At 40.8% G+C, this 25,077-nt stretch overlaps 2 protein-coding genes across 3 annotated transcripts; one reads left to right on the forward strand and one right to left on the reverse strand.

The window, feature by feature from the left end:
* Positions 1 to 3,181: 3,181 nt before the first annotated feature.
* tmem86a (transmembrane protein 86A) lies at positions 3,182 to 17,485 on the reverse strand. Its single transcript, XM_086074446.1, has 3 exons — positions 17,345 to 17,485; positions 10,105 to 10,369; positions 3,182 to 8,293 (listed from the first exon to the last, which is right to left on the reverse strand). The coding sequence occupies exons 1-3, from the start codon at positions 17,363 to 17,365 to the stop codon at positions 7,866 to 7,868; spliced, it is 714 nt and encodes a 237-aa protein (XP_085930572.1). The 5' UTR covers positions 17,366 to 17,485; the 3' UTR covers positions 3,182 to 7,865.
* Positions 17,486 to 18,979: 1,494 nt separating this feature from the next.
* spty2d1 (SPT2 chromatin protein domain containing 1) lies at positions 18,980 to 24,729 on the forward strand. Of its 2 annotated transcripts, XM_086073383.1 has the most exons (6): positions 18,980 to 19,480; positions 20,562 to 20,676; positions 20,746 to 22,353; positions 24,048 to 24,204; positions 24,287 to 24,364; positions 24,457 to 24,729. In XM_086073383.1, exons 1-6 carry the CDS (start codon positions 19,418 to 19,420, stop codon positions 24,542 to 24,544), a joined length of 2,109 nt encoding a protein of 702 aa, XP_085929509.1. In that variant the 5' UTR covers positions 18,980 to 19,417; the 3' UTR covers positions 24,545 to 24,729. The 2 variants fall into 2 exon arrangements, with proteins under 2 accessions (XP_085929509.1, XP_085929510.1); XM_086073384.1 differs by lacking the exons at positions 24,287 to 24,364; positions 24,457 to 24,729 and having other exon boundaries at positions 22,759 to 24,198.
* The last annotated feature ends 348 nt before the right edge of the window (positions 24,730 to 25,077 follow it).

Here is a 25,077-nt window from a genome sequence, read left to right on the forward strand (position 1 = left end):
ACTTTGGCATCATGTTGGTACCAAGGATCTATGTTGAAATGAGTTGAGGCATTTCGTTTGGGCAAAAGTAGTGCTTTTCCACAATGTTGTGGCATCTAGAATGTAAATATCCTTTTAAGTAAGATGTTCCGCTGTTCTTGGCAGGGCTCGGTCTCAAATCAGATAGCGGGGGTACACTGAAAAACCTGTACAAGTTTCAGTTTTTCATTGTCTTCCAGATGAGGGTGACAAGATCTTGTTGGAGAGTCTGGTTAAACAAGCTGACAAGGAGAAGCGTATCTTGTTGGCCATGTCCTCACACATTCACTTGAGTTGGCCAAATTTCTTCTTCTACATGCATGTGTTACTTGCGTCACTTCACCCAAACATGCAACTGCTCTTTTGATTTGGCAGTGCAATAAATGGACACTAGAGGTCAGTCTCTTACTTTTTAAAAAAAAAAAAATTATACATGAGCTGTGTGGCTTTTGTGCATGCAGCCCAACAACCTGTCCAGTGTTGTTAAATGGAGGTAAAGATGAATAGCAATATGATGAAAGATTTTTTTTTTTATAATATTAAATAATGAATAATGATTTAGTGTTCTCAGCACTATAATCCAGAAATCAGGGGTTAAGGCAGAGTGAGAGGGTGGTGGCATACAAAGTGTGGTTTAACCAAATGCCACAGTGTGGAAATAAGTCTTAAATCGAGATTTGAACCAGCAAATGTATTGGGAGATTCATGAATTTAGTGCGTGTTGTGTTCATTCCGATTAAAGAACAATCAATTGTGTCAGAAAGCTTAATATCACTTACCTTTTGTGAGTAATATACAGTACTTCAGTGGCTTTATGAATCAAAAGGTAGGGAAGGATATACAACAGAAACTGCAAAAATGTGTTCTGACAGTGTGTGACAGCTCGTGTTAGGTCACAGAGGCCTGACAGATGAGTGTGTGGTGCTCGAGTGTGTTCTGGTTACCGGCTTTCATTGAGTGCGAGTGGAGCTGAAACCGATCGCCAGACGTCATCATGCTGGCTCACACAAAACGCGGTGTCAATTGAATCAAGTGTCAGGTTGCCAAGTTTCAATCCATTGAGCAGTGACGGGGCTGTAAAGTGATATCATTGCTTCACTGCTCACTTAAGGCACAATGAAGTGGAAGTGGGGTGTAAGCCTGAACAGTCAATCTCACAGAACGTAATAGAAAATGAAGGCTGCTGCTCCGAAGGGAAACAACTGGTCTAGCATTTCTGATTAGTTTATGTTGCTTGAGTGCACTGTGTTCAAGTCACTCTATTGCACTTCATTTACCCACATCTTTTTAACACATTGGAAAATTGCAGAAAAATCTCAAAGGCTCAAGTAGTATTTAGTGTGACCTTGTCTATAAATTATTATGTGCATGTGCATAGCGTGCAATGAAAAGCACCTCAGAAACCACATGACAACGCCACATGACAAAGTTAAGTGACACAATTCGAAAAAAGACTGAACAATAAATTGCACAATGAAACATAACTGAGTCACTGATTTTGTGAAGACTTCATTTCCCACTCAATGACTGTAAGTAGTGCATGTGAATGTAATTGGTTGACTCTCTGCGTTTTGTTATTGATTGTGTAGTCCACCTTTTGCGCTAAGTCATCTCGGATGGGCTCCAGCTCCTTGCCACCCTGAACAAGATAAGTGGTAAAGAAAAAGGATGGCTGGATGGAAAGTATCTGGAATTTGACTCTAAAACCTAATGGAATGTAAACATGTTAATGCTGCTCTGGACGCTATTCTCTTTGGCCAGGGGTCTGCAACCTGCGGTTCTGGAGTTACATGTGGCTCTTTAGTCCCTCTCCTGTGGCTTCCTGTGGATCTCGGGGGGAAAAATTGTAGAAATTATTATTTTTAACATGTATTTACATTTACATACACATAAAATACAATTTAAATGAATGAATGATTTTTAGGTTAAAAAATTTATAATTAAAAGTCACAGTCCAAATTTGTCAGTTGTCAGAAAAAGAGATGGAAGGCAGATGAAAACGTTTTTAAATTACCTAAAAATGTCTCAAAAGTGACCTTAAAATGTCAAAAAAGGAGGAAGAAAAGCAGAATATTGCCATGAAATGTCACTGAAATTTGCCAATAATGTCACAGAATTTAACAAAAATGGTAGAAAAGAAAACGTTTAAAAAGTAGCCATAAAATGTCCAAAAACAAAAGAAGAAAGGCAAAAAATTTATTTAGATTACAGACGCGATGAATTCCGATTAAAGATTTTAATCACCTGATACCCCTAATTTTTAATTATCTTTTCTTTAAAAAAGAAAAGAAAAAAAGAAAAGCTTATTAAAAATGTACATATATATATATATATATATATATATTTTTTTTTTTTTAGATTGTTAAAAATAAAAAAAAATAAAAAAAATTGTTTAAATATTTTTTTTTTAAATTAAAAACAATTTACATTATTTTTTTAAAGAAAATATTTTTTTTTACAAATTAGGGGTGTCACGTGATTAAAATTTTTAATCGTAATTAATCGCATGACTTCACTAGTTACCTTATGATTAATCACAAATTCTATATCTGTTCTAAATGAACAATATTTTTTTTCTAGGTTTTCATACTCTTGATAACAAATGTGGGAAAAAAATGTTAAACTAATAGGAATAGTTCAGATGAATTTTTGACGTCTATAGCCGTCAATGGCCTTGAATGAGTAAAAAAAAACTGCAGCAGTATTGTACAGCTAAGTCAATGCTGCTGATTTCACTTCCCTAGATTTGAGATTTTCTGCTGACGTTTTTTTTAAATAAAGGTTAGTACACAGACGCCTCATTTTAGGATTACAATGGAGCCTTTTGATGGTATGAGCTTGGCAGTCAATGAATGACACACATTTGCAGAAAAAGGCCAGTTTGTGTGTATTGAAAAAGTGAGGGGAAAACTGGCAAATGAAAGAGGTTGAGGGGAAGTGGGAGCTTCATAGCAGTCTGGGTGGCCTTCCACAAGCTTTCCCACCTCAGCCAAACAACAAAATGTAGCAATTACTAAAACAGAGCTGTGTGTGCAGTTATTTCCAGCGTAACACTAAAAGTTGCTGAGGGCCTGTAGACATACTAAACAATTATAAATATTGGCTGATATTGATTGGATTGTGGCACTTTACCACTGACAAGAGGAAGCACTAAGAGACACAATTGTTTGTTGAAGTTGCATTGCAATTGCATTTATTTCTCCAATAGATATTCACATTCATAGCAGTTTCACTACAGCAAAGAACTATTTTGTCTATAGTCTTGAAAGAAATAATAAATCACAAGTGAAAACCAAGGACAATAAGGAAAAATATGCAGTATCATAGCATCGAAATACAAGGACACACTTTTCCATTAAATAAAGTTAAATTATACATGGCCATCCGAAGGGGGAAAGAGCATGCCTTTTTTGCGCTATGATTTTCAGAATAAAAGAACACTAATGGGTTTGAAACACCTTCCAAAACAATAAATGCTTTGAACAAAAAATCCTCTTACACGTTGCTTTATTGTGCTTCAACAATCATCAGTAAAACATTCTTCTTCTTTTATGTCGTTGCTACAAGGGTTACATCATAATAGCAGCATATAAAAGATTCAGTCTAACATTTGGATGAGATTGATTGCATTGTTTTTACATCAAGTTAAGATGGCCGAATTTTTAAGTTAGTGTTGAATTGTATTCTGGCTGGAAATGACACAAGAGAGCAGAGTATATTTCTTATTGAAATATTTTGGGGAAAAAATACACCTTTCAGACCATTCTAAGTCCAATGAAACATAGTAGCCTTTAGAATAACTACTATTACATTTAAACATGGGACATACAGTGATTGCCAAACTATATTACATTTTTGTCAAAATATAGCACAGCAGCTTTCTTGTTTCATCTCCAGCTAAAAGTATCCAACAAATACATTTGGCCAGGGATTTGCTTTTTGTTTTCACCATATATGTTTTACCTTTGTAGAGATGTTGGAAGTCTGTCAGTCTTAGAATGAAAAAAAACCCAAAACAAAACAAAAAACACATCCACACGGTCTGCACTTCATCCCTGCAGATGAGTTGACAATGTGGATTAATTTCAGCCTACGTTGTCACGATGAGACGTAAGATGCAAGGGTTCCAAAATGAAGAACCCAAGACAGAGATGGGGGCAAAGTGCAAGTGAAAACCTGGAACCTCCCTACTTCACTAGCTACTGTTTCTGGATCATTATGACAGTCATGGACAGACCCAAAAGGCCTGATGCAGCTCTCACCGGTTCCCTTTGTCTGTTTGCACCAAACTCAGAACAACAGGCCTATCGATTGGCTGAGGTCAAGTGTCCTTCCGGTCAGTCTGACAGGCTGATCACAGGGAGCGCTTCACCTCATTTAATTCCAGCAACATTATTATCAGTCAACACAAATTCCTTTCCTAATTGGAAAGGCTGTAGGATGCTAGCAGCACAGCCAAACGTAATTGCCTGAACAGAATTGGAGTGGTTCGCTTTGGTTGTGTTAAAGTCGAAATGATAACTAAATCAAAAGGGCTGCTTACATAAATTGCCCACGGATGAGTAAGAACGCTTGACTCAATCTTCTTACTCCCAGCATGGTTCAACCTGAAGCTCAAGACAAACATGGAGACAAATGCATCGATGAGGAAGAATTCTGAGTGGGACTATGCCACAATGCTGGGTGGACAGATTCAAAAGACGTGGTCACGCTGATGGATCTGACTGACAAAGCGATTATACTGACGACCATGCTGACAGGACAAAAGCAGATTGAGGAACGACCTGGCGAAACCACAGCAACAAATATACTCTTGACTTATTCCCATTCCTGTTGATGTCAGGAAATTGGAAAAAAGCGAAGTCATCACTATGCTTCGCCTGCAGATTCGTTATGGTGGAATGGAAACAACAACAGAGTGTGTAAAAATGTCTTGCCCATGTGTGGGTGTATTAAGTCCACGGGTCATTGACCAAGCAGAGACCCGAAATCCAGGTCAGATTCTTTCCTATTCCAGTTTGTTTTGTATGCTACATTACGTATCAATTGTTAAACAAACTGATTAAACATAACATCTTACAGAGATTGAAGACAACTGCAAGTGTAAATTTAGTGGTCTTAATCATAATCTCTGAGTTATGACAAATTAAATACAGTGGACGTCTGAAATTGAACGCCCCTGAAAGGATACAATTTGGAACTGCACCCAAAAATACACGGCTTAACTCGGTACAAGTAAGACTTCAGATTTTAAACCGCCGTCATGCATGATGTCAAGTGAGATCTCACGGTATCAATCGAGGCCTCAGTCTTTGGGCTTTTTGTCTGAAATATTTGCTGCAATTAGTCCAAGACGGGCCAGCAAGAACATACAGTGGGTGGTTAAAAAAAGTAAACACAGCCTTGTTTAAATGCCAGGTTTTTGTGACAAAAAATAAGTCCAAGATAATTCATATATATATATATATAAATTCAAATCAATTCAGATAATAATCGAGATTCTCATTTAGTACGATTCACAATCGATTCTAAATGTCCCAAAATCGATTTTATTTAAATTATTTTATACTGTCTTGCGGTGTGTGCTGTTTTATTCTTGTCTTACTGTCTTTGTGTGTGCCTTTATTGGGAGCACTGTTCAAGTTGTACACAATTTGGACACTTAGGAGCAGAGTGGTTATGCGCGTTCTGATACACTGTTAAGTTGTAGCCACATTAGAGAGTAGAAGGAAAACGTCAGGATCAAGTTATTCAATTTCCAATAAAAGTTGTTTTTTTGCAGCGTAGGAGGAGCATATGTTGGTGAGTAATGTTAACATGCTCCGTGTGGACAGCTGAAGAAAGTTGTAATATTCTATTATATTCTAATAGGAAAATGGTGGAGATGGGGTGAACGATGAAAGGTGCGGTGGGATAGTTAAAGATAAACTAGATGTGATATAATACAACAGAGCCCTCTGCCAAGGCTGAACTGATAATAAAAGAAAAGAAAATAACCGCAGAGTGACTTGAGTTTGTTAGTCTATCAGTTTGTTAGTTTTCAAGCTACTTCCTGCATGGTGCAAGGAGGATAACATGAGATGTGAGGAAAAGACTGCTATCGTCCTTTTGAGGATAGTGACTATAAATTCCTGCATTTTCACATTTAGCAGGATTTCAAAAGTAAATTTTATCTTCCTTGGCCTTAGTTTTGTGGGAATAGGTCACATATTGTTTTTGTTTGTTTGTGCAACCTAAACGAATTAACTCTTTAGACTCGTAGGATCTGCGGGGAAAATTTCCCCGCATGACAAGACATGTGTCTTGGTTTTCATTTACAGTATATGAACACACATATTTCATTAAGAAAACCACTTTCATTTCAGTCAACGTGAAAATTGCAGGCCACGTAAAATAATTTTTTCTCCTATAATGCACAATGCCAACATTTTCAGCTCAGTATTGCCTCCATCATACCGGTCAAAGGAGAGCTCCAGTGAATCTCAGATGAAACTGGCGTAAAATGGACTACATCCGAGACAGATCATCCATTACCCCTAATGACAATAACAAGTTCAACCATTCACAAATGAATGACCAATGAGCTTGCTGCTTAGCAAATCAACTCCACAAAATGGGGATTGAGTTAAGAGTCACAATCCTAATACATTAAGACTGGGCGTGTTGCTAAAGTTGTGAAACAGCAGACCAAATAAAAGCATCATGGTTATTTGTGAGTGGAATGGAGGGGAATGCAGCTAATACAACGGCTCGACTTTTCAAGGGCAGCTAAACACAAAAATGTTCTTTAGCAAGAGTATGTTGTAAATGTCCCCACTAGTATAAACACGGTATCCTGATTAATAATACATTCATTTGTGAAGATCAGCGTTCACCTGTTTTCTGGGTTTGGTCATGTGACTCTCGCAATGTCAATATCAGTCAACAGCAAAGGGCGGTATAATGTTAAAATGGCAGCCCCCTGAGATGGATGAAAGTGGATGGATTAATTTTTAATCCGCAAACGCAATATGAATCAAATTACACAAGTACAGTGTGCAACATATTCTTGCTAAGAATTTTTTTGCACGTATTTCCCTTTTAAAAAACAAACAAACTAGCACCTTAATATAGGGGAAGACAGAATAAGATCACGCGAGGAGTCCAATATGGGCAAGTCAGTTAGAAATCCCTTTTTGCAGACAGCTTAATCGACACCACAGAAGTTAAATCAAAGTCAACTGCACTTCTTGGTTTTCGGCTAAAGCATCCAGTTGTCTTTGATTCAACTTTGGGGATAATTTTGACCTGGTTGAATGAGATTTGACAACACAGATGTGACAAAGTTACACATAACCTTAGATAGTGAAAAATTGTCAAATGTCACAAATGTTGAATTGTATTTCTGGACCTAGGATCAGTTGATTTTTAAGTGTCTTGCGTCTGAGGATGATGTATTGCTAAAGGATAGGTGAGGTATAGGACCTGAAAAAAAAAACATCAATCCAGACCCCCCCCCCCCCAAACACATTCCTTAAAAGTCCCCAATGACATGCTTCCCTTAAAATAGAAGAAATAGAACTAATACTTTGTCAGGTAGGTTAGCAATAATGTGCACATTACACGGTCATCAGGTAGCAGGATGCATTCCATTCGGGGATCAGAAGAGGCAGGGAGGACTGCTGTTGGGAGAGGCTGAAGATAATACTACCACAGCATCATTGTAAGGAAGAAATGTGAGACTATCATGAGAGACTGTGGTGGTTCAGTTGCCGTGGCAACATTGGAGATGAGGGCTGAGGCTAGGTGATGTGGTAGTGAAATGTGTCCATGATCACTCGGGGTGCAGCTACCACAAAAGCGGCCCCTCATATTCTCTTTCGCGCCACCTCCACATCCTGGCATTCCACGGCCGACAGAGCGATCAGCATCTGGGCAGCGTAGTAGGTGGCCATGATGATAGCACGTGAGTGGGGCACGGGGAAACAGAACTTGTTGACGGCTATAGTGAGGTCCGACACCATAAACAGCACAGCGCCCAGGCAGGCTGACAGCTTGGTCCAGGTCCACAGGTCATTGGCTAACTGCAGGCCGGCGATGGCCCTCCAGCCCATAAAGCCGATCAGAGCAATGTAGACAGCCACCAGGTAAGTAAACGGGCCCGACAGGTAAGGGTAGAGAAATATGTAGCTTACACTGGACACAGCAGTGATCACCAGGCCGGCACGCACATTGATGGGCTTCATTCCAAAGGCAGATGAGTAGAGGATGTGAGAGATGGCAAACATCAGAAGACCTGTGAAATAATAAAAACATCACTCAAAATGTAAACCTACTTTTTTTTTTTTGCACGAGCTAACTAGCTTACTAAATCCGACCCTAGTGTTCACAATAAATCGATATGCGCGTAGCAGACACGTAAAATGCTTTGAGCCAATGAAGTCATAAAGTACAATACACAACATGCAGCAGACAACAAAGCAAGACTGCACATACATTTTACAAGCCTAATGTCAGATTGTATAGGCCCGTGCGTCATGTGCAGTGTGGCTTTGTTTTGCTGTCTGCTGCATGAACTCGCCCACTCGCTCAATTTTAGCCTCTCTTACCTTGCAGCCTGGAACAATGAGTTGGCTTCCTGTAACTGTTTCGATCATTTATTTCATTCATTTGTCAAAGAAAAAAAAGACAATATAAAGCAAAAATCAAATTTAAAGTAAAGTAAAATAAATGAAACGGGACAGAAAGAAGTAAAACTTTGTAGTTATAAAAATAATGGATTAGTGTGGTCTCTGTATCCACAACCCCAAACAAAACGAATAGCACGTTTCTGTAAAAGAAAGATGGCTTCAGTGTAGGTTTTGGCTGAACACCCCCACACCTCAATGCGATAGGTCAGGTATGGAACAATCAATGAATTATATAACAATAACAAAGCATTCTTGTTCAATGATTCTTTAACTTTGTGTCACACGGCTACGGTTTGTGACACCTTCGATTTGACAAATTCCATATCAATAATGATACCTACCTGTTTGTTTCCTTTTGTTGCTTATGTCCATTGAGCCAGGGTATAACCCTATAATTAAACTTGAAAGACATGCACTAACCTGGATCAAGTGGTATGAGTTCCGTTTTTTGAATGGCTTAGTGACTAAGCTTTAGTCCAATGGTAGGTAAATAAGTGAAATAGCATGATACCAGGTGACAGTATCAATGAATTTGAGAGTTTTAAGAACAGACAAGTGTTCTTTTTATCTAACCCAGTTTTCTTCCATTTCCAATCTTGTTGTCAAACAGAAGTGTCAATTCTCTGATGACCAAACAACACAACTGTAGTGTTTAAGTACAACACCAATGAAAGCGTGTTAAAGGGCGCGGGTCTGTTTGTTTTCACAACTATGAAAATGGAAAACTCAAGCAAAAAACATTGCTAGGTTAAAATGTGTGTATCCACAAAAAAAGGTACAGGTATGTTCCCAAGCTGTTAAAATAAGCTTCACGTCTGCTCAGCATAAAAACTGCCGCTTTTTGATTTTCGTGCCATGGTAAGTCTACATTACTGTGTTTGGGAACTTGTAGACCGTGCTTTGGCGGACCAAGGGCATTTTCTTTTACACGCCACGGTGCATCTGACAACTTGGTGACTGAAAGTAGACGAGACCTCAGACCAGCTCGGAACAGTTCTAAGTTGTGGTGCAAGTGGTATCACGTGATTTTAGTCGATTTGATCAAGGTACAGACAGATTCTGAGCTCCATGGACATGTGTGGTGGATGTCCTCGTATTTCATTCATAAATATGCGAGTCTATTGCTGCTTCCGCAATGTCAATGTATGTGCGCCTCTCCTACACTGAATTTACCAAATACCAATAATACCAATACAACAATACCAAAAGAAAGAACACTTCTCCAAATTACACAGTTAGATTACTTTGTGCTAAAATAGGGCCCTTAGAGTACATCCCTAGGGGCAAGCCAATTGTAGGTATAATGTGACTCAACTAACACAACCATTACGGCTTTCCAGGACAAATTTGAAGTAATCCTTTAAGGAGTCAAATTCATTCCCATCTGCGTTACACAGCATGTAGCATTCCTTCTTACCATGGACGAAGTAACCTTGCTCCTGCCAGATGAGGAAAGCGTCACCCAGAGCAGAAAAGATGAGGCCGGCTAGGATCTTGCGGGCACTGGAGTGAGCCCCCAAGAAGCTGAAGCCATGTGCCAGGAGAAACACCCAGAGGCAGAAGATGGGCAGGCATTTGATAAGTGCGCTAAACCAGGATGGACTTGAGGTTGGCAGCCACAGGACGAAATAAACACAGGTTGACTTGAAGAATGGCACCAGCTTGGGGCCTTCGCTCTTGACCTGAAAGCAGTTTAAATATGCACATCATCATTAGGGTCTTAATGTGATACTATTTATGTATTTGATTTTTATGATGTTCTTTGTCTCTATTATTTATTAATGCCCATAAAAAAAACAATACGGGAAACGCAGTCTGGACAATCTGAAGTTCAAAGTAGAGTACTTTTCATTTGTGCAAGAGTAGTTTGTATTAGGACTTTTGTTGTCCTCTTTGTGGTCTCAAAGCAGGAAGGCCTATGCACATGATTTTGTACTAAACTGAAACAAGAAACATTCGTATAAACATGTACGTCTATGGAATTATATGACTTCATATAACCTTTCTCTTCCTCTTATTTGACAAACCAGACATCTTGTTTTCTTTCCTCTCTTCTTCTCAGTACTTATTCTACACTTGAGGCAATACTCCCGACTATGTAAAAACAAAAAAACAAAGCACTGTTTCCAAACACCTCAAAAGCCGACATCCGACCGTGGTTCTGGGAATTAAACATCCAAAGGCAGAAAGCGATGGGTGGTCCGTGTCGATTAAGGTTGTTGATATCAGTGTGAAAGTTGAGAAAGATGAGTGAGGAGAAAGGGGGCATAGAGCAGGAGGCATACAGTTGCTACATTTGCTACATGGGGATGTTGCAAGAACAACAACTTGATGTCCTATATCTTTTTATCTTTTCTTTTTTTTTTTTTTTCTTTGAGAGCTCAGTATTGTTCATTCGGTAATTTTACCAATTCGAAATGTCATCATCATTGCTCTCTTTTTTAATTTAATTTTAATTTTATTTTGTATGTGCGTGAGTATGTGCATGTGCGTGTGTATGTGTGTGTGCATGTGTGCGTGCGTGCGAGTGTGTACTCATTAGTTCACCTAAAACCTATTAAAAATCCCATACCGTTCACCTAAACCGAATACTTCAGAATCCAGCTCGAGTCGTGAGGTTGTCATGAGACCTGAGGAAGGATCAAAGAAAGGAAAATGAAATCCAGCACCGACCAGGCATTACCCCCACCGGGTTACCAACCAGAGTCTTTCACCAACCCCAGAAACATTTAAATTCCAACAAATTAGGGAGACCTCAAGAGACAAAATGAGAGACTGAGGAAAGGAAGGAAGGATAGATGAAGCAGAGTGAGATCCACAGACATCAGCTTCCACCGTTTCAACGACCAGAGGAAGAAGCAGATTGTGTTTGAATTTCGATAGATGCTGGTGTGGTGGATCTGGCATGCATGAAAACCTCCACCAAAGAGGGGAGCCGTCGACCCCGGCCAGGACAGAGCAAGCACAACCCCCCAGGGCCCCCCCCCCCCCCCAGGCCACGGCAGTGCCAAGAGACAACTATGATGTCCCTCTATCAAAAACATTTAGTGGGAGCTTAGCATTTTATGACAAAGCAAAAGCGACAATTCGACTGCACTGTTAATAAAAGAATAAGTAGGGCAGAAGAGAGGAAGCCGGAGTTTGCATGAGGAAGGGGCACTCTAAAGGAGGAGCAACTGGATTTAGCAATGGTCAAGTGATGTGGAGCAGAGTGGAGGAACAATAACCCCTTTCATGATGGCCATTTAAGTCGGCTTTTTCCCTTTCTGAGTGTTACTTAAGGTAGGGGGTGGTTAAAGTTGACCAGTAAATTTGCCGGCAACATAGTACCAGAGGCAAAACACCACCAGCCAAGACCAGACCCAAGACTCGCTTCCCACGCCACTTTATGTGGAAAGTAGTGTCCCAGAAACGGGCAAAATCATAATTTTGAATATAGTGGTATCTTCCCTTACGAGTGACCAATTTATGAGTTGGGGGCACAACCGTCTATATTGTTTCAGTGACAGACAAACATGAAATGAAAAAAAAACTCACAAGGAGAATAAATGGCCTAACCCTGCGTACATGTGCTGACCCAGCCAAAATGCATAGTGAAGGACAAAATTGTTCAATCTGTGAGCGTGTGCCTGAAAGCAGACGCCACCCTGGTGGAAGTGCTGCCAGCCTTACATACACAATCAATGGGTTGGTTGACTCCGCTGTGCAAAATAAAGGGGTGGCCATATCAATAGTCTGAGAATGCCTCATTTTGTCAGGGCTGGAACCGTTCGGGGGGCCACAAATAGGCAGGCGGACCTTATGTGACCCAGGGGCCACATGTTGAGAACCCCTTTTCTACATCTTGTCTCGTCTCATGTATACACAAACACATGACCACAAGAACAATTAATTGCCCATGGAAGTAATGGTTAAGCTCTCAGCAATAACTGTAAAAATGCACATCAAGTGGTTATTTATAGTCTTGGAGCCGAGTTGACCCTGTTGTTCTTTGCGCTTGCCTGCTATTGTGTTTCCTCATCAGCAGTTCTTTCCTCCTTCCTCTGCCAGACAGATCAGTTTCTCCCTGCCTTTCCTCCTTCACAGCACCATTACCTTATTCCATCCGTCTGTCTGCGTTTACATTTTGGGAGCTGAAAATGCCACAAACTGAGCTGTCAGAAAACAGGTTTTTCCACTGATTGTTACAAGTGGGGAATTTTCAGAATATACTGAGGCCCCGTACAGACGGAAGCAAAGCCGGCTTTGTTCCTCAAACAAATCTCGTACACACAGAAGCGTTACAAGACTTGCGTGTGTCCAAAAGAAGACGCCGAAGACGTTTAACGGCTGTAATGTATATACCAAGTCTGGAGTTAGCGCAGCCACAGGGAGTTAACAAAAAGCGTAGAAGAAGAATCAGCGAAGAAGACGAACACTTTTATTGCAATCTACAAAACAAACATGGCTTTGAATGTATCAAAACAACAGGAACAAGACGAACACAGGAGAAGTGACAATGGCGGGTGATTCAAGTACAACACTGCTTGTTGAACGTGGGAATAAAGAAGCAAATAATTTTGCTGCAAAAGCATAAGCAAGCTAAGGAGGCTGCGCAAAAACGACTACGACACGGCTATCCGCCATTGTTGTTGACAGACTGACGGTTCGCGCGCAGTCACTCGAGGATTGGCGCATACGTCATCAATCTGAGACAATGGGTCGTCATCGAGCTGCAACCATTACATCATCACTGTAGGAATATCCTGCATACGGTGTCCAGACGGAGGTGTACGAGGCGCATATTGAAATCTTTCCACTCTGGAGCCCGGTTTCAAGCTGCAAAAACCGCGCCTTCATGTGTGCGAACGACCTAAACGGTAAGAAACTTGTGAGGATACATTGAAACGGGCTTTCGTGGACGGGGCCTGAGACAAGTAGCAAATTAGGCAGGTGCAGTTGCCCGCTTAAGTTTACATGCACTGGCAGAATTTATTATGATTATATTATTGGCAATAGTTTTGGAAAATATGAATGAACATGGACAATATCATTTTCTTTATGTTTTGTTTAATGTCTGCTATCAGATTTTGTTTTTTACTCTCGTTTAAATTGAATCCTGTTAAAAACAAAATGTGTTTTGCCCAACCACTGGTTTTCTTTAAAGAACGATACACACAAAACACTTTCTGCTTACACTTGCGTTCTGATACCATTTATTCCTAATTAGAATTAAGAATGGCTGAGACATTTCCTTCCAGGGAGGATATAGCCTACACCTAATGCAAACTCATTCAATCGTTTCTCTGCCTCTCTATAATCTATTTCTTATTAAAGTGGAAGTCAGCCTTAAACATTTCGTGACACTAATCTTATATGTGAGCTCACTAGTCTAAACATGACATTCTGATTAATATGGCGGCGCCATATGGACAAAAGCGGTATTGTTATGCCTGAAGGAAGACCACATTTCCCATGAGGACATGCACATTGCGTCGTTTTTGAGCAAACGCCATCGAGTGAAAGCCGGGCCAATGTTGATCCTTGACTGTCTTTTTATCTAGGTAGCTTTCCTTTTTCTTTTTTGTCTCCTCAGATAAAACTTTTCAGTTGTTTTGCAGCTTCTGGCAGGAAAGCAATAATCGTGTGTTGACATTCAAATTGACTTCCAGCTTTGTAATGAATGGGGTAAGGGGGAAGTGATGTATGCCATAAAGCAGTCAGCACATTTGTAGTTTTTTGTGAGGCAGTGTTCCTACCGTCCTCCTCAAAGTTGCATAGTGCCAGTAAAAATCATACAGACCCCCTCAGGCCATGGCAAAGCTACCATTCATCTAGTTTCAAGTCAATGTTTCATCAGGACAGTTGTGAAAACATTTTATTAAGGTTGAAAAGTTCTTTAGTGCTACTTTGAGTACACAGGCCTACCTGTGATTCACAAAATGAGGCCAGCTTTATAACATGAAAGAGGCGGAAAATTAATGGGAAAGCTGATCAGACCATAAAAGTATCTTATATGGTGAGTATAAAACAAGGATATTCGAGAGATTTTGTTAAGACCTCTTAATATCTGGCCCAAGGTTGCGGAAAAGGAGACAATTGATTTTTGGTGTAATTTATGCTGTGTTGTCCAGGTGGAAAACCAACAGTAGTTCACAAAATAGAGGAAACCCTTCAAACCAAATCCTTACTGGGTCATTAATTGCAAAAAATGGGCCAAGTGCCTTCAGTCGTTTATATTGTTACAGTTTATTACCAGATATTGCGCCACTCCTTATCCAGTGAAGTTCAAGCTATCAGCATCAAATTGAAATTGGAGCTGACGCTACTCGTGTCTGCAGGGATACTCATAAAGAAGTCAGTTGATTACCAATACCTAGTATTGGAGGAAAATTAAAAAGTCGTAGCAGCTGATAGCACATTGCTCTGATCATTTTCGTTTCCAATCAAATGGCTGTAAATGTAGTCACTATTTTTCTCTTCACCCAACAAACGCTTGAATAATTAACAACAACAAGGGGGGGGGGGGGCAAACACTTTTGCTAGAATATAAATGAGAATATACTTGAGCCACAATGATATGTTATTGGAGCTGTAGACAACAATACATAAATACAGTGTCCTGAAATTTATCATCATATAGAGGTGTGGTTGCCATCTAATCTTACCCATAAAACCCAGGTAAAGCACTGAATGGCATCCCATAACCATTATTCAGTCTGACTCATGTTACTCAAGTGTCGGAAACCTGTGACTGAGAAACATAAACCACCTGTAAATGCCTGTATGGAGATGTGTAACATAAGGATGGCCTTGGCAGACAGGTGGCACATGAGTCACATTATAAAGTCATTCCCATGTAACATCAGACAACATTGCTTCCTGATACAATGCATTAACTTAATGATTAAAAAAATACAATGGCTTAGTTACGAATAAAATAATTTGAAATGTTTTGTAAAACAGCTAGACTTAGAACAATATGACAACAACTGATTGTGAAGTCAAAATATAATTTAAAGCCAGAGGTAAAACGGGGTTATGTGGGACAACGTGAGAGCATTTTAATGGGATAAGCTATCGCAATTTGGCCATCCTGTGAGGTGGTAGAAAATTTATAACAACTCAGCAGCAGGATTTTTTTTAATTTAACTTTGTTAACTTTTGTTTTATGAAACTGCTCTGATTTACTCCAAGCAAGTAATGTTCTTCATTTCATAGCATTTATCTGCTGTACTGTTTCCAGAATGTTGGCCAATGTAAATGAACCACACTAGCAATGAGACTGACACTTAAAGCAATAAAATTCCTGATCTGGTGCACAAGGCCAACATGCTGGTCCTTGATAGCATCAGCATGTTTCTGTCCTTTGATTGGTTGGTCACAGCAAGACTTCAACCACCTTCAATGAGCAAATCATGTCTATACCTATCTGCACAAATTAATATATTTAATCACAATTAATTTCTGGTGAGTATAATGTAGTTAATTTATACATTTTATGTTTTTATAATCTTGTCAGTCAATATTGATACTGAACTGCTCCGAGGTGGTGTGTTATGTTGTGCTTATTGATGGTTTCTACAATTGCAACCCGATAATGGTAGTAAGAGGTGGATTGTGATGGATAACTCCCGCCTGAAGTACCGAACACATGGCCCGCAACTGTTTTATGTAATATTTACATTTATAAAGAATGTGGGAACTGATAATTGCCAATACTTTTACGCTGTCTTGACATAAAGCTATGTCCTTAGTTGAACTTGAGCCGGCGCTTCTATTTCAGACAGTGCGTGCCTCCATTTTCCATCTCATTGTAATCCAGGGGCCACGGCTGGGTCTAAATTAATTTAACAAATTCACACTGCTTGGGCTGCATCACAATCACTATGGGAACAAGTCTGCCTGGCATGCATTCCTTCACACAGGCTGCCCTTACAGTAAACACAGGCTTCAAAGGAGGGTTTACTTGCAAGGGGCCAAGTTACAACACACTACCCATCCTTCATGGCCACTACAAGGGAACAAATCTTACTAAGCTGTTCAGTTAAGTAAGACAATTTTGGGGCAGGTTGAATTATTCATGTTTCGTTCATAACACATCGCCATCTCCCTTATTGACACTTTGAGCAATATGAAACGATATTTAGACTACACTATATCATCATGCCAAGTACAGCTGCCGCATTAGACCCGAAAATCCGAGTTACGGATGACGCATGCGTCATTGGAAGCTCAAGAAAGAAAACACAACACACACGCAAACAAAAAGTCGTCACGTGACATACATAAATGTCTCGATTGTACATATGCATGCATGTTGCCATATAGCGTAGGCAAATAACGTTTAAATCGCCACCGATATATGTCGTATACTATTAGGAAACGACCAGATTGACATCATAGCAGACGTGCCGCATTATGATTATTGTAACAATTGCATCATGAACTGTTGTCCCCTAAGAGATTACGTTAGTGTACATGTATGACATGACTTAGCATGACGAGTAACGGCGCAAAAACACGTATGTTTTACTGATATTAACCGAATCAACGATGTAGACAACAACAACACAATGATACACGCGATAATAAGCATGCAGCGATTTGTTATGTGCTAATCAAACTAGCAATCACTAGTACCTATCGTTGCGTTATAGTTTAAACGTGATACTCACCACGGTGACTGGGGAAACCATGTCGAGGACGTTAGTTAAGCCGTTGTGTCAATGAATTTGGGTTATGTCCTCTTGTTTAAGTTCCACTGCGAGCGAGAGATGCCGATTGTTTTTGTCCTCTCTCCGGTGGGCGGGCAGACAATATGTAGGAGGTGAGCGGCGTGTCTCTGTTGACCAATAGGAACGGACATTGGACTGTTAGTAGGCGGGACAAATATGTGTGACGCCCATATAGGAAGGACCAATTTCATGTTTACGTCTGGAAGCAGATGGCCTTTTATTTACATTTGACGGATAACTTCACAGTAAGGGATAGCTTGTTGGTCGCATGCATCTGCACTATTTTTGATTGCCTTTTAAACGTTACCTCAAGATCAAGGTGCTACTCTGTTTAATTTGTGTCAGTTTAAAAAACAAACAAAAAAAACAATTTGTTTATTCCCCAGACGTGTCAACTAAATAGGACCAATCGGGGTTCTTATAACACACACTCATACCTAAGCACAGCACAGTTTTCCATGTATCTGCTGATACACATAACAATTGTTAGTTACTGTATGTCATTAATGTCACATTCAACATTATTTGTTGCATATGATACTTCCGTTTTATTGAAGTCTGCTAGCTTGTCTAATATTTGAAAAATACAATTCAGTTTGTAAATGTGAAGCTCGTCAAATTGTACACACTATAATATAATAATAATGTCAAATAAAAAATAGATATTTTCAACTGTACAGTGTAACGTTGTTTTAATGCGAATGACATAATAAACCCACTAGAGGGCTCCTGTCACTGATCTATCAACAACAGCCATTCAGCCATTCATTTTCTATACAGCACTGTAACATCACTCAGCTCAACCCAACTATGTTTACCGTAATAGAGCAATTAAAAAAAGAACAATGCCATAAAGTAATTTAACATATTGCAAGAGAGCTGCCACAAATAAAACTAAAAATAAATTATAGGAAAATGAATTTAAATAAATCCATTCATTCATTTTCTGTACCGGGGTACACAGAGGACCGGTTGCCAGACAGTCATAGTAAACAATAAATGAATAAATGAATAGTAGGATGTTTCAAAGAACAATCTTTACATGTAATATTATTTATATTTCTAACCAATGCTATGGATTTATAAAGTGAATAATTCAACAAAGTGAATTGTTGTTTTATGCAGAAGACGCCTTGCCTCCTTACTTCAAACTACTACAAAAAGTAGAACCTCCAAAAATTGGGATGTCGAAGACTTCAAATTATGTATTTTGTGAAGAATTTTAGGATAAATTTATTGTACTTTGTACCTGTAATGAGTCAAATCGATATAGTGAGGTAAAAGTGCAGTTCTGGATAATTCCAAGTGATGTACTACGTATGACGTGTGCTTAATGACAGCGTCCTCACGTGGTGTAGTTATGTCAGTGCTGGGTTTTTATTTTATTTTAATCGCGCTGAACTATTCAACTAATCGTTTTAAAATGTAGTTATGTTTGTTGACACTGGGTTGGTGCCACTAGATGCCAAAAAAAAACTTCAATGTAAATATTACATCCCGCTACAACTATGTAAGGAAAAGACAACGTTTTTAAATCAAGATCAACTCTAGGGCCGGAAGTACGTCACACTGAACCATCTAATTTCCGCAAAAGTGCCTCCAAGTCCTTTTGACATTTCGGTGTTTCTCGTCGCTAACATCGACTAAACACCAGTCTCGTATTGTGGTTGAGTTAATTGTTTTATTTCAGAATGACTGAATATGACTGAAGTGTCTCTAGCAGTCTAACGTATCGGAGAGTTCACGTCCTTGGCTATTTGGTTAGCCCTGACGTGGTGTTAGCTACCTTTGCTACTTAGTGCTAACCTAGGCTAGGGACGCAAAGTAGTTTTACACCTTACTGTTTGCCACACAATCGCCACACAGTTGACAATTTTTTTGCTAATAAGACATACGTGGCGTTTACAAAACGCCAAATTCAGCGTTACAGCTGTGTGAGCTGTTGGCAGAAAAACAACCTTCGTCCGGAGTTTTGCTCCTCGAAAAGGACAGCTGACGCTATATGCTGCTAAAATGATGGACTTTGACAACGTGCTGTCAATCGCTACTCAAAACCAGGGCGTCGGCAGTATACAGGTAAGGAAAGTGATCACAAATATTGTCTTAATTTCGAAGAAAAGTTGGGGTTAGTGTCCGATCGCGTGGGCACACAAGTGCCAAGCTGGCATATCCGAATGATGCATCTAACAAACATGCTGCTAACAGTCATCTCTCATAGCATGTTTATGGGGGCTCTAAATGCGGATTAAAATAACATTAGATTGCCGTGGTTACCTGTGCAAGTTAATACGAATTTGTTGTAATACTAGTGAAACTGAACAAAGTTGACTAACTACGATAAGTACATACACTGTTCCATGATGTCACTCATGAACTGACCTAACGAAGTAACACTTACGGAATTATTTATTGGAATATATATGTGTATATATTAAGCAGACCCTAGGGAGTCTATGCTTACGTTAACAACAATAAATCATTCTTTAACAAAAATAAACATAGCATCACTAATGCTCATCTTACATCTTATTTTTAAACATGACCTGTTTTGAATAATTTGAGGGCATATTTTCCACAACAATGTTGGCTGTATTCCAAATTACGTTAGTCATGTGCAGCGTTTGTAGGCTACTGTAAAGTCCCACTGTAGCTACTTGAAAATGTGCTTGTCACCACCACTCCCTGTTTACTTCTGATGTTATCCATCAATTTGTTGGTTAAGATTCATTCAACTTGATAATAACTGAATGCAGGAGGCATCATATAATGACATTTATTTACTTTTGTAGTTGTAATAGTAGCCTTTGAGGGGCAAGCATAAATCTGCAATGAAAAACTGTTGGACCCATTGTGAGCTGTCTGTATGTTGATTTTGGGAGTAATAACGGCTCTTATTTACTTGCTCTTATTTATTACAAGTTAAGCTGTTTCAGATGTACAAAACAAAACGAAACAAGAAAAAAGAAACAATTTAAATTTGGACTAAACTTTATAGGATGAGAATGTAGTGGCACCATTAGTGATGTAGTAGTTCACATTGCTGACTTTCACTTGACTTCAACTATCTCAATGATGAAAGCCTGCTTTGTCTTTTCATGTCAAATGTTGAATGCAGAAAATTCTCTTGACATGTTTTTTGTTATCTTCTTTTCTACAGAAAAGATACAGTTTACAAGCTGCCCCCCCTAAGAAGGACCCCAAGTCAAAAGGGGTCAATCCTGCTGCTGTGCAGGCTCTCCTGAAGACGCGACACAATATGGCCAGACTTAAAGGTAACAAATACATATTGTTTTGCATGCATTATGAAATGCTTCTACAATTATATTTATATTTGGTTTCAGAAAGTGAACTGAAGAAGCAGAAGGAGGATCTTCTGGCAAAAAGGGTTGAGCTGAAGTCTGACCGTAAAGCAAGAGCTATGGCTTCTAGAACGAAAGACAATTTCAGAGGTTACAATGGCATCCCTCTGGTGGACGTTCCAAAGAAGAGGAGGTCAAAGCAGGAAATGGAGATGGAAAGAAGAGAGAATGGAGAAAAATTTAGAAATTACTCAGTTGACCCAGAGGATGATGAAGACAATTATGAGTATGAGCAGACAGATTCTGAGCCCGATCAAGATCCAGAGCCTCTAAGACCCGGCAAGAACTCAAGTTTTGGTGCAAGCAGTGGTAGCTCCAGAGCCTCCCCTAAAAAAACTAGAGGTGTTCCCAAGCCTCCTCCTTGCATGAACTTTGCAGACTTGCTCAAATTGGCTGAGAAGAAGCAGCACGAACCGGTCGAGCTCAAAGCAAAGGTAGTGAAGGAGGAAAGGCTCCGCACAGCTGAAGAGTTAAAGGAGTTAGAGATGGAACGCAAAGCGAAGAACCGCAACAAAGACTTGAAGACAGAAAGGGAACACAAGCCTCTGTCTAGTTCTAGTACTGTAAGAAAAAACGTGTCTGAGAAAGAGCCAAAGAATTGTAAACCACAAAAGAGTTTATCAGAAAGGCCAAATCAGTCCAATGGGGTAATGAAAAAGTCTGGAGCAACACCTGGCAAGGTCACCACTGGTGAGAGAGAAAGACCCAAGATCCCCGTTTCCTCAAAAGCCGCCACTTCTCAAGTTTCAGCCAAGCAAGTCCCAAAGCCTTCATCTAGTCATTCATCTAGTCATGCATACGCCGTTTCAAGTGACCTTCGATTAAAAAAAGATAGCACTTTATCTGTTCAAGGAAGACCTTCAGGCATGCCTCAGTCCAAGCCTCAGGGTACGCCTGTCAGAGAACTCAAGTCTTCAAATAGCAACCCGCAAAAAAACAGATCTACTCAGGGTAGCTCAGCAAAACAGGAGCGTCCAGTTTTAGGAAAGGGAGAACCACCCAGGTTTGGAAGCAATCCTGCAGAGAAATCAAGTTCTAATTCCATGGTCAGACCTTCATCAAGTGGCTGTCCGAAAGAAGGGAACCGACCACAGGCAAGACCAGGGGTAACAGCACAGCCAAAGGCTAGTGCTAGTGGCTTACAGGGTCAACCTGCGGGGAGAGGGGGCCGGCCACCAGGCTTGGGACAGAGTCAAACCTCAAGCGGACGGCCAGGGATCGGACCGGGTCGAGGTCCTGGCGGAGGACCAGGGATCGGACCGGGTCGAGGTCCTGGCGGAGGACCAGGGATCGGACCGGGTCGAGGTCCTGGCGGAGGACCAGGGATCGGACCGGGTCAAGGTCCTGGCGGAGGACCAGGGATCGGACCGGGTCGAGGTCCTGGCGGAGGACCCCCGCCCAACAGGCAACCCTTAGGCAGCTTTGGTTCCGGACCTGGGAGACCCAAGTGCACCGTGGTGTCCGAGACCATCTCATCAAAAAACTTCAACGGAGCCAGACCTGGACTTCCTCCTCGACCAGGGATGCCACAAAGACCTGGCATGACCCCCAGACCAGGAGAGCCAACCAGAGCTCTGAATAGACCACCAGGTAAAATATAATACACAGTGCAGTACAGTACAGTTACATTATATATTGCTCTCTTATACACGGTTACTTTCTTACACACTCTTCACAGTTTGTAGTTTGAAAACTTGTAAAAAAAAATAAATAAAGTGAGTTGGTGTCGAGTGAAGCAGTATTGCGCCATCAACGTCCCAAAACAGTCACCATGACTCGTCCAGCTGAACGCTGACTTTTGCAATTCGTTGTCTTTGGGCTGGTAGAGTGGCGCCATTCCATGGGTGCTCTTTTGGACTTTTTTTTTTTTTTTTTTTTTAGAGCTCAGTATTGTTCATTCTGAAATGTCATCATCATTGCTCTTTTTTTTTTTTTTTAATATATATATATATTTTTTTTTTTTGTTTGTTTTTTGTGTGTGTGTGTGTGGGTGAGTATGTGTATGTGCGTGCGTGCGTGCGTGCGTGTATTTGTTAGCTCACCAGAAAACCTATTAGAAAAAATCTCATACCGTTCACCTAAACCGAACACCAGGAGACCCGAGGGGACCGAAGAAAACCAAGTAAGGTGAAATCCAGCACCGACCAGACACCCCCCACCAGAACTCCTCCCCAGCCCAAGAAACATCCAGACCCCAACAAATCCAAAAAACATAAAATCAGGGAGGCCTCAAGAGACCAAAGGAGAGACCGAGAAAAGGAAGGAAGGACAGACGAAGCCGCGTGAGATCCGCAGACACCAGCCTCCACCGATTCAATAACCTGAGGAGGAAACAGATTGTGTCTGAGTTTCGGTAGATGCTGGTGTGGTGGATCTGGCATGCATGAAAATCTCCACCAAAGAGGGGAGCCGTCGACCCCCGCCGGAACAGAGCAAGCGCAACACCTCAGGGCCCCCCAGGCCGCGGCAGCGCCAAAGGACGACCCCCGGGCCCCGCCAGGGCCACCGGCCGGAGAGCAAACCCAGGAGCAGGAGCACCCCCCGCCCCAACACGGCCCGCGCCCCCGGCCCAACGCAGCAGGACGGGGCACTGCAGGCCCACCAGGCACCCCACCGGCCCCCAACCCCCGCCCCCCCCATCCACCCCCGCCACCCACCCCAACCCAGCCCCAGCCGCCCCCAATCCCCCAGACACCCCCCACCCCCAGCACCCCCCCCCCCCCCAACAAAGCCCCCCGACCCCACCCCGACCAACCGGCAGCCCCCCAACCCCCGACCCCCAGCCCCCGGGGACCACCCGCACCCAGGCACCGGCGCCGAAGAGGGGCCGGACAGCGGAGCGGAGAGGGCAGCCGCGCCCACCCCACCTCCCGCCGTGTGGAAGGACGGAACACCGGGGGCAGAAGGGGGGGAGCAGGAATAGTTTTCTAAAGCTATCCCTTGAAGTACACTGTACTTTCAACATTCACTGAAATATTAGGGATATATATATATTATATAATTTTTTTTTTTCAATTAAGGTGTAACAAAGATAATCAGCCTGCTTTCCTGAAATAATACAGAAATCAGAGATTACTGTTCAATTGTTGATTATTCAATTAATTGTTGCACCTCTATATGTGAGGGCATGCTTTGAAGCCATTTAAATGAACAAAAATAGAATCTAGCCCTTCTATGTTCTTGTGTGTATAATCAATTGGATGCACAGTAAGATGCATCACTTATTTTGTTTTTGACTGCATTTCTAGTTAGATCAGTAAATACTGTTTTTTACTGTTATCTAGGTACAACACTACCACCCATCACTATAGCATACAAGAGAAAATACGAGGAGGAAGACGAATATGACTCTGAAATGGATGACTTTATTGATGATGGAGATGACGAGCAGGCGGAGGTTTCCAAACACATCAAGGAAATTTTTGGATATGACCGAAACAAGTAAGGGTTGCTAATATACTTCTACCTTTTACTATCAAGTCAGTGAATGATTGTATTTATTTATTCTAACCAACCTACACAGATACAAAGACGAAAGTGATTATGCTCTCAAATTCATGGAGAGCAGCTGGCGAGATATGCAGAAAGAAGAAGCAAGGAGGTAAATATAAATGATTACCTTGATTTCACAATTTCCAGATATTTTGTGTGTTTTGAGCTTGCTAATGTTTTTTCTTCCCTTGCCTATGTTAGTCTGAAAATGGCTGTGCAGGAAGATTTGGAGGAGGAGAAAAAAGAGCAAGAGGAGATGAAAAGGATGAATGCCAAGAGGAAAAAATGAAATGAAACACTTGAAAATGGCCAGCAACAGGACAATGATTTCATGTAAAGCACAGTGGCACATACATGAATTTTATGGGACCCTTGTTTGGTTGTTTTCACTTTTCGCCCCATGTTTTCACAAACATTGAAAGAACTGATACATGACATTGAAACAAAAAGGACCTTGGAGGATACATGATTTTGTTTGAAGTCGATTGAAGAAATAACCTTTACGAGCAAAATATGCACATATATTTCTGCTGTTAGATGCAAGTGACATTTTCCCTTCTTTCTCCCCATTATTTATTTCCTTTCAATCAAGACAGAATCTCATTTTCTGAACAGGTGTATAATGTTTCACATGAATTTGGATTATAATTACACAAATCGTGTAATTTGTGCTTCTTTGTAAAATACTTTGAAACAAATGTCTGTCTCGTAGGGTTGTGTCTTTATGGAATTTGCTGTGCAATAATGGAGTGTAGTGATAAGCATGCATTCCCTCCAGCCAGTCTCAAAGTTCAGGGTTTTGAGTTGAATATCTCAACTCAA

Source organism: Leptonotus elevatus, chromosome 4 (assembly GCF_054856555.1).
Source record: "Leptonotus elevatus isolate MCC_2025b chromosome 4, RoL_Lele_1.0, whole genome shotgun sequence".
In the NCBI taxonomy this organism is placed as follows: Eukaryota; Metazoa; Chordata; class Actinopteri; order Syngnathiformes; family Syngnathidae; genus Leptonotus; species Leptonotus elevatus.

Bases quoted from the DNA above. Each gene is read 5' to 3' on its own strand.
- spty2d1 (XM_086073383.1), top strand. From the start codon at position 19,418: ATGATGGACTTTGACAACGTGCTGTCAATCGCTACTCAAAACCAGGGC. The intron at 19,481-20,561 runs GTAAGGAAAGTG...TCTTTTCTACAG, and splicing joins AGGGCGTCGGCAGTATACAG to AAAAGATACAGTTTACAAGC. The intron at 24,365-24,456 runs GTAAATATAAAT...TGCCTATGTTAG, and splicing joins CAGAAAGAAGAAGCAAGGAG to TCTGAAAATGGCTGTGCAGG.
- tmem86a (XM_086074446.1), bottom strand. From the start codon at position 17,365: ATGGTTTCCCCAGTCACCGTG. The intron at 10,370-17,344 runs GTGAGTATCACG...AACTGCTTTCAG, and splicing joins TGGTTTCCCCAGTCACCGTG to GTCAAGAGCGAAGGCCCCAA. The intron at 8,294-10,104 runs GTAAGAAGGAAT...ATTATTTCACAG, and splicing joins GCAAGGTTACTTCGTCCATG to GTCTTCTGATGTTTGCCATC.